Source organism: Gopherus evgoodei, chromosome 1 (assembly GCF_007399415.2).
Source record: "Gopherus evgoodei ecotype Sinaloan lineage chromosome 1, rGopEvg1_v1.p, whole genome shotgun sequence".
Taxonomy (NCBI): Eukaryota; Metazoa; Chordata; order Testudines; family Testudinidae; genus Gopherus; species Gopherus evgoodei.
Window position 1 is genome coordinate 196,044,184 of NC_044322.1, and position 12,956 is coordinate 196,057,139.

At 41.1% G+C, this 12,956-nt stretch overlaps 1 protein-coding gene across 14 annotated transcripts in view; it reads right to left on the reverse strand.

Annotated features, from left to right (window-relative positions):
• Nucleotides 1-12,956, reverse strand: part of PHLDB2 (pleckstrin homology like domain family B member 2) — a 158,371-nt gene that overhangs the window by 36,942 nt on the left and 108,473 nt on the right. For 11 of the 14 annotated variants that reach the window (XM_030581847.1, XM_030581931.1, XM_030581915.1 and 8 more), the window contains 3 exons: nucleotides 6,603-6,731; nucleotides 4,380-4,535; nucleotides 852-962 (listed from right to left, as the gene is read on the reverse strand). In XM_030581847.1, the coding sequence (XP_030437707.1) occupies nucleotides 852-962; nucleotides 4,380-4,535; nucleotides 6,603-6,731 (396 nt within the window). The remainder of the gene's footprint in view (nucleotides 1-851; nucleotides 963-4,379; nucleotides 4,536-6,602; nucleotides 6,732-12,956) is intronic. The other 3 variants (XM_030581939.1, XM_030581922.1, XM_030581898.1) reach the window with 1 other exon arrangement.

Below are 12,956 nucleotides of genomic sequence, written 5' to 3' on the forward strand. Positions count from 1 at the left end.
TGGATGCCAGCGGGAGGTCTGCCAGTCCCGCACCTTCGGCGTACCCGCTGCCGAATTGCCGCCGAAGCTGCGGGACTGGCGGACCTCCCGCAGGCATGCCACCAAAGGCAGCCTGACTGCTGCCCTCACAGCGACCGGCAGGCTGCCCCCCCACGGCTTGCCACCCCAGGCATGCACTTACTGCACTGGTGCCTGGAGCCGCCCCTGACCAAGTTGGGGGAGGGGGGAGGGCACCCAAAATCACTAGTCACTTTTAAAAGTCTTTGCCAATAGCTGTGATCAAACCAGAAAGCTCTTGAGGTCTGTCTCCAGCATACAGATGAGAGCAAAGCGTTCTCAGAGAATAAAATCCGCTTCCTCCTTGTGGTCTAAACCAAAATTTAGGTCCCAGGAGAAAGATACATTTTTTTCATTCTAGAATTTTATTAGCCAGAAGTTGGTCATGACAAGTAGTCTGATTTTGTGGTCAATTATTGGCCATTATATGTTGATGGTTTGGAAGGTGCAGAGGTTGTGCACATTCCCAGATAGCCTTTGACGGATGAAATGTTGGCATTTTATATATATAAAATCCTAAGACAGAGGAACAGCTTTTGTTTACTATATTTTTAATGCAAAGACCTTGTTCATTATGAGGTAATCTCTATAAAACCTCATATAAGACAAAACACCACTACAGTTTGTAGCTAGGAAACCGGCTGGTAATAATAAAGTGGGTTTTTTTTTAATGCTATTGGAAAACAGAAGCCTGTTGAGATAATTTTGTCTTTCCAATTTCCATTTAACAATTAGATTAAAAAAAAAAACCCACTAATATAAAAAAAAGTCTACAAACACAAGAAAGCACTTACTCTCTGCAGCATCATTATTAAGTTATTCTTCTCTTTTACAAAATGATCTTGTTCCCTCTGTGATTGCTGGACTATATGATTAGCTTGCTTTTTGAGAGCAGAAATCTTCTCCTAATATACAAATATAATAATCACATTTTACATATTTAAGTTTGAAAGAACAATATATGCAGCATGGATCTTGTTCAGAGAGTGCACATGCTAGCAAACTGTGATAATAACTATTTCTTAAAGTTAAGATTTGAACTACTGGAAAATAATTTTTAACAATTAAAAATGTATGAATCCTTAACATGGTACATGGAAAAATGTTAAAAATGCCAAGCTATCACTTGGGGTTTCCTGGTCCTGCTTGCATTCTTGGAGTCTCTGTAAGGAAGCATGCTATCAATCAGTCTCCAGAGAGCCAGCCCAGAGTAAGATAGGTTGAGTTGCGCCTCTGTTTTTTGGGTTCTTGTGTGTCATCATTCTAAATTCTAAGAAATAAAGATTATGTTGCTATCTTTCAGCAAAAATATTTACGCTCTGTGTGTGTGTGTGTGTGTATGCATATGGAAAGTCCCCTATCTGTGAAAATAAATAATTGTTTTTTCTCTTCTCCACGTTATAGTGCTATGCTATGAGGCTTTATTACATGAGCATAGGACTAGGAACCAGGAACTCCTGAATTCTAATTCCTGTTTTAGCCTTACTTCTTCTGAAGTTTTGGACTCTTAATATCTCTGCCTCCATTGAAGTTATGATAATAATATTTGCCTGATGTTTAATTACTTTAAAATGTTTAAATGCTTTGAAGATGAAATGCACTAAGAGAAAGTAATACAGAACTAACAAAGAAATTTTTAAACAACAGCCAATCACTCCATTAAATGTGGGGAGGATTCAATAGGAACCAGAGAGTGGAGAGTGGCTCCTTGTAAGTACCATAGATGTGAGAACAAGGCAAGATCAGCTGGGGGCAAAAAAAGAAAAAAAAAAGACAGACATTCTCAGTCTACTTCATTGTGTTGAAGTAGAACAAGTTATGTTCTGCCATGATGCTGACATTTTATTGCATATTTTTCCATTTGTTAAAATACTGATAAGAGATGGGCAAGATTGAAGCAGCAATCTAGTTCATTTATTGAGCTTGCAATAGTCAAAAAAAAGCAATGATGGTTTTAAATTTTTTATCTCACTATACTCCAGGTTGTTCCACAAGTGAAGGGGAAAATTAAAACAGAAGATCTTGAACACAACTGCCCTCATTTAAATAAATACTTGTTTCATTACCTGTACCTTGCCACATTGTTAGTTTATCCATCTCTGGTTTAGAATCGTAGATTATGAGGGTTGGAAGTCCAACCCCCTAATCAGAGCAGGGCCAATCCCCATCTCCTACATGCCCTACTGCTTCTTATTGTTCACCAATGATTCTGGCTGCTTCTGTCTCTTATACCACCCAGTTTTGGATGTTTGCCAAATATCTCCATAAAACCATAAACATTTGAAGATCCATCTGGTACAATCAAATATTTCAGCATTAAGACTGCAACCTCACTCAAATCTATTTCACCTGTTTGCGTCCCTAGGTTGGTAACTTCTTTGGCTTTTACATACATAGGGCATTCAAGTCTTTCTGAGTAGGCACTGCAGTGCACAGAGTAATAACAAACAGCAGCAACCATTAGGGACTCTTCAACTGGTAAGCATAAAGCTGACATGGGGAAAGAGGGTTTGAATAATTTTTCTACCTTATATAGACAGAGCTGGGGAGGCCTGCATAAAAACATCAAGACAATACATAGTAGATGATCTGGGTCTTGATATATTGTGATTGCACCCCAGTATAAGGCTGGTATCAGGGGATGTGTCAGAGGGTGACTGGCCCTTTAAGGGGTGGTGGATCCAGCCCCACCTGTCTCCACAGAGATACAGAATGAGTAATGCCACATGATAGGCAGATCATGTAGCTAAAGTCAGGCCTCTTGGGTGTAGATAAAAGAGAAGCCTTTAGAGAGTCAAAGGAAAGAGAAGGGAGGCTCCCTGCAGGAATCCCTGGGAGTCGCTACTCGATAGAGAGCAGGGAGAGATGCAGAGGAGGAGGGCTACAGGAATTGCTTTATACATTAAGACTCTCTAGCTACGAGGCAGAGGGACTGCAAGCCTAAAGACATCGAGAGCTAGATAAGAAGGCTGGAGCATGGAGGGCAAGTCTGCTACAGGGAAGTCTTGGCAGGTATAGGACTAAGAACATTGCACGAAGGGTCATGAACCAGCTACAGAAGCTCTGTAGGAGTTCTTGTTTTCCCAGACCCAGATCCCAAGAAGGAGTGTTCATTGACACATGAAAGCCTCTGTCGAAGTTATTGGGGAATCCAAGGAGGAAAATGAGGCAGGAGCTAACCCAAAGCCAGACTGAGTAGGAGGTCCTGCTACAGGTAGAAATGCAATTTCTCACCTCTTAGTAAATTTATCTTTAAAGATAAAGAGAAAAGTTAATAAAGCTGATCAATGTAAAGGTGCTACTACATGAAGAGGCAAGAGTAAACTCCCTAGGGCAGTGGTGGGCAACCTGCAGCCCACAGGACGCATGCGGCGAGGGTAAGCTGATTGCAGGCCGCAGGACATTTTGTGGACACTGACCATCTGCAGGAACGGCCTCCCGTAGCTCTCAGTGGCTGCAGTTTGTTGTTCCGGGCCAATAGGAACTGCTGGAAGCATGGTTGCTCCTTCCGGCAACTCCCATTGGCTGGAAATGGTGAACTGCAGCCACTGGGAGCTGTGGGGTGCTGTGCTTGCAGATAGTCAGTCTCCCTAAAACATCTCATGGTTCCCCATCACTGCCCTAGTGAATATCACAAATATCTGGCTCTCCTACCTTTTAAGGATAATAGCCTTGCTTGGGATATTTTTTGTGGTTGTTGTTTATTTGTATTTTTGTTTTATTTTATTTTGGGGTTGGAGATGAGTTTGTATTCTAGGGCTTTGTTCCTTAGTTTAATTTAATTTAATTTTTGGAGTGCAGTGTGATTGGATAGATGGGGTTGTCATCATTATGAGCATCATTCTTCTTCGAGTGCTTGCTCATATCCATTCCAGTTAGGTGTGCGTGCACCGCATGCATGTTCATCGGAAGATTTTTACCCTAGCAACACTCGGTGGGTCGGCTGGGTGCCCCCTGGAGTGGCGCCGCCATGGCGCTGGATATATACCCCTGCCGACCCAACCGCCTCTCAGTTCCTTCTTACCGCCCGTGTCGGTCGTTGGAACAGTGGAGTGCGGTTTCACTGACCTCCACCTCCCTAGCTATTAATTTTTGGAGTAGAGTGTGATTGGATAGATGGGGTTGTCATCATTATGAGCGTCATTCTTGCTATGATCCTTTTTGAGAGAAAGGTTTTGTAATGTTTCCTAAGGACAGTCAAACTCTGAATTCACCTAAATCTCTTTTATTTACATCAGCAACGAAACAGGTAATGGTGAAATAACGGTGCTTTGACTTTAAAAAAACACATCAAGCAAAGAGTTGAGTTTTAATCCTTTTACCTTTCTACTGACAATGCTGCGCTGATATTCAGCTACTTCATGCAGGAGCTGTTGTGTCAGGTTCTCTTTCTCCTCATCTAACCTGCTCTCATGTTCAAGTTGCTGAAACTCCAGATCTTCAAAGTGTTTGCTTTCTACATCCAACAGATCAGCATCCTTTAAAGACAAACAAACATACAAACACACACACACACACACACAAAGTATTGCATTTACAATGATCAGAGAACAGTTACTTAGCAGCATTAAATATCAGGAAAAACTTCCTAACTGAAAGAATGGTAGGATAACAGAATAAACTGCCTAGGGAGGTTGTGGAGGTTTTCCAAAAGAGGCTGGATAACCATCTGTCTTGGATGATTTTTCAAACACAACAGAGGGTTAGACTAAATGACCCTTGCAGTCCCTTCTAACTTGGTTCTATGAATCACAGTCTAAAATTATTATTCAATTTCATTCCACAAATCTGTCTGAACAAATACAAACTTGATTTCTTTAGTTAGCATTACCATCATCATAAACAGAAGTAACATGACTAATCTTTACTGTAGGGTTACTTCCTCAATTACTGCCAACATCCCACTGTCACACAGAATTCTATTTCACAGGAATTAAACATAAAAAGGTGGAATCATCTGTGCATACACGCATTTGAAAGAACTTTCCATTCAGAACATGTTCTTACAACATGCTCATCGTCCGAGTGCTTTCCAGTAGTGGATTAAACAAAGTGACTGACATCTGTCATTTTTGTTCTTTCATTCTCTCCCCAAGGGAAGAAGTGTATGCAGTGGAATGTTTTGTTTTGGATTTTTTACATATAATATATACACACACACATTGCTATCCATTTGTTTATCTCAGAGAAGGCAAGGTCAAAGAAGGGCACCTTACACTTGGAGTGGAAGGTGGTCAGGGTTATGATGGTTCTTAGCTTTTAGGGAGGTCATTCCACAGTCTTAGACCAGCCCCAGAGAAAACTGTTTCCTGCACAGAGGAGCTTTACCCTAATGGCAGAAAGTCCTATTGTCCCAGAGGAGCACAGTTGTTGACCACAGTCTTCATCCCAGGGCCTCAGTTGATGTTTTAGATATGCTGAGCCCAGGCCACAGAACTCTTTGAAATTAAGGACTGAAACCTTGAATCTGATTTGATAGTCTATGGAAAGACAGTGTTGAGAGCAGAAGACAAGTTTGATGTGCTTGCGGTAGCCAATGCTGTTGAGGAAACATGCTGCAGCAATTTGTTCAAGTTAGAGTTTCCTAAGTGCTGAAAACTTGAAGCCCAGGTATATCACATTGCCATAGTCCAGCTAAGAGTAAACAACTGAGGTCAAGTCAGCATCCACCAGGATGGGGATGGGGCTCAGTCTCCTAGCCCATCAAAGACTATAGTGACAGCAGTGCACTAATAGCACATTGGTTCATATTGTCTCACTAGCCCTTTCAACAACCACATGTGCCAACTGATTAGAAGATGAAGAAAAACAATTTCCAAATGGAGAGAAAAGAACCCCGCGATGCCAGTTTTACAGTCTTTTCAGTAACTAACTATACTTTAACTTGGACTGTACTTTAACTTTGTTATGTTACAGGCAATAAAGTCAAGTTAGACTGTAAAAGTGTTGAATAAAATGCAAGTATGTCACTGCAAAGAATGAAAGAGAAACTCAGATATGTAAATCAATTGTGCAGACACAACCTCAGGAATGACATTTTCAATGCATGATTCAGATTGAAAACTAAATTATGTACTGAAGAAAATAAGTATGCACAGCAACACAGAGAGACCAGTTTACAGTGTGGCAAAAAAGCAACAGATAATTGTGTCAAATAGCAACAAGAGTTAAGTTTATCCTAATTACTGAAACCAAGTATTTGTCTTTGCTTGTTCAGTTACAGGGTGATGCTCTAATGTCCATCTAAATATCACAATTCTTATCAGCTTTCACATCAGCCAATAGGCGCAGGCTGTTAATTATATGTGACTGGTTTATAGCTTTTAAAATAGTACAACAAATTTTTTAATCCACTGATTTGCATTCTACTCAACTGTCACCATGCAACATATTAATTAAGAATGCACTGGAACAAATACTTAACCCTTACAACTAAGCTGCAAAAACTTTGCAGATGCTTCTTTGCATATATGAGATAGAATATATTACAATTAACTCAGGAATTAAAAAAAAAAGTTTGTGCAATCTTGAAACTTGCTACTGACCCTCTTCAGCTGCTGCTGTAACTGTTCCCTCATGGATTCAGGGCAATTATCAAGCTGGGTCTTCTGTTCGGAGTAAAGCTCCTGAAGCCTCTCTAGTTTTTCCCTTTCAGCATCAAGCTTTATTTTTTCCTAAAGTTTGAACCAGAAAATAAAGAACAGAATTACCTTCAAACCCAAGCAGTTGTTAGCAGTTATGATAATTAATGAACTCTAAAAGCCTAAGCATGTAGTTCAAAGATATTCACTGTTAGTAGAAATTGCAATGATAGGGTGTAAAGTTGACATAAAACAAAAGTTAATCATTGCAGCTGAGTAATTAATTCTCGTCCTAGTCCTTGTTCTTTGTGCACAGGAGTTACATTCCTCCCACTTTCATGCTCAAAAGGCATTGGCTAGTCCAGTCCCATCTTTCAAATCTAATCTAAATCTTTCTTATCTAGTAAAAAATGGTTAAGGAGGCAGCAGGCATGTTAGTATGATGATGGAGTGAGTGAAAAAAAGTAGTTTTTGCAAAGAGCAGGGTGAAATATTATATATACTCTGGTTGTACAGGAAAACTGGAACTCTCAGGATGGCTAAACTACCTGTCTACTTCCTGAGCACAGATTAAAAAGCAGTAAAATGATGAAGTGAGGCAGATTACGGTGAAGTAGTATGTTTGGGACAGGAAATTCTGTTTCAGTATCTAAAACATATTGAATTTGTTCAGTTAATCCCTCAGGGAACTGTTTCTTGTTCTCTAGGATGCTATAAGGCTGCTTTACATACTCCTCCCTGAAAACTCCAGCCCTGTCCCTAGCTAGATCTTCTTTTCATTTCTCCAGAGTACATGAAATTCTTGAATGTAACTTACTCACTTCATCACTGGCAAACATATTTAGGTGCATTCCCCTAAACATTCTTCTAACGTGTCTGGAAGGAACAGTATGCCTGACATGCCATAGAAAGCTGCTGCCAGAACATGTACAATTCCAGAAACCTTGATGGGATAAATTAGTCTCTAACAGAGGATACCCATCAAGAACCATCTTCACCTATGAAGACAGCCAGGCTTTCTTAACACAATTTTTAGTCAGCTGCTGCTCACAGACTCACTCAAATATTGTTCAATCCCTGCTTCTTCTCCTCCTCTTTGAGCTACACACGAGCTTCTCATTTCCCAACAGACCTCCATGTCTTCTTGATATTTTAGGTGCCTTAAATGTTCCAGCCTCTGTCTTTGAACCTTCCAAGGACAGTTGAATTCTGGACTGCTACGATATCCACTCATTTGTTCTCTTATCTATTTTCTCTTTCTCTGTCTTCTGAAAATGAGTGCCTCTTTTCAGCAGCTCCTCACACTCAGGTTTTGCAGTCACGATACATGTTTTGTACACCTTGACTAGACACTTCTCTCACCATACAAGATCTTCTGTTTCACGAGCGCTGAATGCTCTTTCATATTCTCTGTATTATTACTGAAACCATCCTCAAACCTTCACAGTACCATGGAGATGAGGAAGCAAAATTATGTTGTTTGTTTAATCTCCTTATATTCTCCTCTCCTCTAAAACGGGGGTAATATCACTTTCCCAAGGCAGGTTGTTTTTTTTGTTTAAAATGTTTACTATCAGATCTCATGTGAACTGAAATGCTCATTTTGGTCATTTATCAGGCCATGCTATCAGGCCACAGAATTGCCCAGAACAATGGACAATTTTCACAAACTCAATAAAAACCCAGAGATTGAACCATCCTATTCAGTTACCTGGACTCTACATCCTCACCCCTATTCTCAGACAACATAAGCAGTGCTCATGGGCAAGTAAGGAGCAGTCCCGACTTGACTGAGGTCACACAATGAGATAGCAACATATAGTTGAGAGTAGAACCGGGAGACATAATGCCTAGAACTCAATGCCTCATCTATTTATTGTCAACTGTTCTGAGATCAAACTCATTCCACACAGGCCACCAAACAGTTATCAAATTACTGCTTTGTCACTACTAGCCCAGAATGTGGCAGACAGAGTATCTGTCAGGATTTTGACAAAGGCAGTCGGGACCGAGGTCAGCGCAGGGTCAAACCTGAGGCTGAGAGTAGCAGAGGAGTTTGTAGTCAAGTTCCAGGCTGCAGCTGATATTAAGGATCAGAGTCCAAATCAGGTTTCAGGGTTTGGGTCAAGAAGCGAGGTCCAAATCAAGCTGAGGTTGAAGCCAGGAGTTCAAAAACCGGGAGCAGGAATGATCATGACAGCAACAGGAGATCACAGCTGTTGCACAGACACTTCCTGGAATGCCTCATGGGTTTATATAGGGCGGGGAGCCAATCAGGAGCCATGAAGCTGCTGTCTGTCAGTCCCCTTGAGGCAGAACTTCCCATAGTCTGTATCCACAGTGGGTCATTGCTTGTGGAGCGTGACCTGGTTATAGCTGCTGCTGGGTGGCAGCATGGTGATGTTAGCTACCTAGTAGCTATAAAGGCCTAGGCCTTGCAGTAGCTCACATCCTGAGTCAACCCTTTCCCCAGCACAAAAGGGAATCTAAATATTTCATAAACCAATACCCAGGTCTTCCCAACTCTAGCTGTCAGTTTCACATTAGACACCATCAGATTGCTATGTGAGAGGGATCAGGAAGAGCAGAGCCATCTACAGCAACAAGAACTACTGCAACCTTGAGCATAGTTTCATTACTCCAATAATAGCTTCCTGGAGATCCAGGCAACCTAACAATCACACTAACTCATGCAATAATAGGCAAATCAATCTAAGTGTGAACAGCTAACATCAGCAAATATATATAACTCACTGAGGACCATGCCAGAAATATTACTTCCACCAATAAGCCAGTAAAGTAGTCCTTGAAGACTTAAAGTAAATGATACCCATCTCTTCTATTTATAACTCAGGAAGTTCTAACATCCCAGCAGACTGGCTCACTTGTGCAATCATAGCAGGAAATGTCACATTAAGCATTTAGAGGCATTATATGTTTTGCAATTGGTAAATTCCACCAGCTCTACTGACTTTGCATTGGTTTACTTCACACATTCATAATATGATAAAGAAGTGAACTGAACAAGTTATCTGCACTTTAATAGTATCTTCTGCCTAAGATCTGAAAGAGCTTTATAATAACCATGGGTTAAACCTAATGGCTCTGTGAAGTAGGTACTACTGTCCCACACACTACAGACCACAGAATGTGTTGCAGTCTGTTTCCGTGAACAGTCCAATGTTACAGTCAGTGACACAGCTCTCACTAGAACCCATATGTTCTGGTTCCCTGTGCTGCTCTTTAACCACATAAACATCCTGACTCTTTTAAGAGAAGGTTTAGAAAACCTGTAGGAGAAAGATACAATTTAAAATGACATTGACCTAGCTAATAAATGTTCTACTGTTATTTTATGCACTGTGGTACCCCTCCCTCCCTTTCTGTGCTCTCCTCCAAAAATTTATTACAGAGCAAAGTTATAAATGTGAGTTAAAACTAGCTTCAACAACAGGGAGAGCCACAAAGTCAACTTCTGTCTGTTAAACGCCTTCCCTGCAATTCCAACTGCTTTCCAAACTTCAGTCTTCATTCCATAACAACATTAGATTCAGATGAGTTACCCTTTAATCAACACCTATTTCTGCAGGAGAAAAGGAAAACCCAGGAATGAGACATGTTGCCCTGACACATTTTCCACTTTGAATCTAACTACAGAATCTAACTACAGATACATGTAAGTATCTTGCGGGGGGCGGGGGTAGGGGAAGAGAGATATTTGGGCATTTAGAAGCGCCCTTGAAACAGATAATTTTGCCCAGTAACCAATTATGGGATACATAGGTAGTATATTTATTACTTTGAAATATGAAGCAACCTTATTAATTAAATCTAAAGTATTTGTGATTTTGACACTTGTTTACTGGTCCTGTAGGTCATTCAACACAACCTTTCTTAGAAAACTGAGCAAAAGAAACACCAATATCTGTCTGCAACTATTACAGTTTCTCTTTACATTCAAGATTTAACAGGAAATTGCAATAAGGTTAGTAAGCAAGAACTTCAACCACCAGCTTCATTTTGGATGGCCATGGCATGACACATTCTGCGCATGATGGCTTTGTTCAAGTGAACCAGCAAAGTATTAACAGCATAAACCAAAAAGTGTGCTTGAATACAGGATCCATAAATAATAAAATACAAGCTAAATAGGAACAGTACAATATGGTTGGCAATGCAAAATTAACCCAGCATTGTGGGTTTGTTGGGAATTGGTCATTTATGATCACAGCCTGGATTCTGACATAGTACAGCCTTCTGTTGCGATGATATTAGTGGGGGAAGGGTTTGATCAGTTGTCTTTCCTTGTACCTTGCAGTTAGGGGGACAGGAGAAGGACAGGCTGGGGAGAAACTTTAAAAAATAATTAGTGGAAACTATAAAAAAAATTGCTTAAGCTCATTGTGAAAGGAACTGCATGGATAGGGTACAAAGATCTGACTCTGCTGCCTTAAAAAAAAAAGGTCAAGAAATGTTATTTGACAAGAGAAACATGACAAAGAAGAAAGAGCAAACAAGCAATTCTACATGCAATAATAAACGTTCACCAAAGATCCAACACAGAGTCAAGTCTCCTACTTCAATTACTCCAATTTGAAATACGTCAGGATCTGCATCGGTCAGGAATCCAAACCTACATCCGTTTAACACTGTTCTAAGATAGAAGACTTTATATGAGGATGCCATTCCCATCATGCTTATTACTCTTTCAAATAGACTAGACTATTAAATCAGTACTTCCCTAACAAATTCTTCTAGAGCTTTCCGAAAAGCAAGCAAGGACCTAAACGGGTCTTCATTCTGAATAGCATCTCCACACACTCCAATTGTTTCCATGTATGGCCAGCCAACCATAACCACATTCCAGAAAAGCCCCCCTAAGCCTACAGTCAGATAGAAAGATGTCATAAGAACTGGCCAGCAAGCAAAGGAGGAGAAAGAACATTTCTTTAGAAAATCAGTGGGCCTGTGTGAGCTGATTCTGACTCATGGAGCTCAGGTTAAGAGGCTGTTCAGTTGCAGTGTAGACATTCCAGCTTGGACTGTAGCCTGGGCTCTAGGACCCTGAGAGATGGGATGGTCCCAGAACTCGGGTTGCAGCCTGAGCGTCTACACTGCAACTGAACAGCCCCTTCGCCCAAGCCCCTTAGCTAGAGTCACCTGGCACGGGCCAGCCATGAGTTTTTAACTGCTGTGTAGACATACCCATTGGTGCCAACTGGCAAATGGTTCACTGTTCTTTACAAGCAACTCTTATCTTAGACCTGACAAACTCACTATACCCAATAACCATTTTCATGGTATTTACCCATAAAGAGTAGTATTATGAGGTCTTCCATGAAAACTTGTAATTTAGTGATATTCATAATTATTGAGAGAGGTGTGTATGGGTAATATTTAAGAAATACTGTAACTATATTGAAAACTATACCCTTATAGCAGGGGTGGTCAAACTACGTGTTTTAAGCCAGCCTGCAAGCTCCTGCTGGGGAGCGGGTTTGGAGCTTGCACCCAGCCAGGGCAGGAGTGGGGAGCGCACCATATGGCTCCTGGAAGCCGCGGCATGGCCCCTCTCCCCCTCGTATGTGTTCTAATGGCCCCCTCCAGAGCTCCAATGGGAGCTGCAGGGGCAGTGTCTGTGGATGGGGCATCATGCAGAACCACCTGGCCATGCCTCCGCATAAGAGCCGGAAAAGAGACATACCACTACTTCCGGAAGACACTTGAGGTAAGCGCCACCTGGAGCCTGCACCACTGAGCCTCTCCCCACGCCTCAACCCTCTGCCCCAGCCCTGTTCTCTCTCCCACCTTCCGAACCCAAATCCCAATTTTGTGAACATTCATGCCCCTCCATACAATTTCCATTCCCTGATGTGGCCCTCAGGCCAAAAAGTTTGCTCAACCCTGACTTATAGCTTTGGAGCAAAAGTGAGTCACCAGAGAACCATATGTTCAATAATGGCCTGTTCAAGCAGGAAGGAGCTGTCAACCCTCCCTGGCTAGCTGAATATGTAATGTATTGCACAATTGCAACAACTCAGAAAAACCAATTGAAACCATCAAAGATACATTATAAACATGGCTCTATCAAATTCATCATCCATTTTCATAAATTTCATGGTCATAGCATTTTTAAAATCTTGAATTTCACAGTTTCACATAATTAAATCTTAAATTTCACAGTGTTTTAACAAAACAAGAACACATATTTAAATATAGCAAAATATAAACATGTAAAGCCCATGACGACACCCAAAAAGTGACAACCACCCCATACCATGCCACCCTTACTTCCATGCTGCTGCTGGCTGCAGTGCT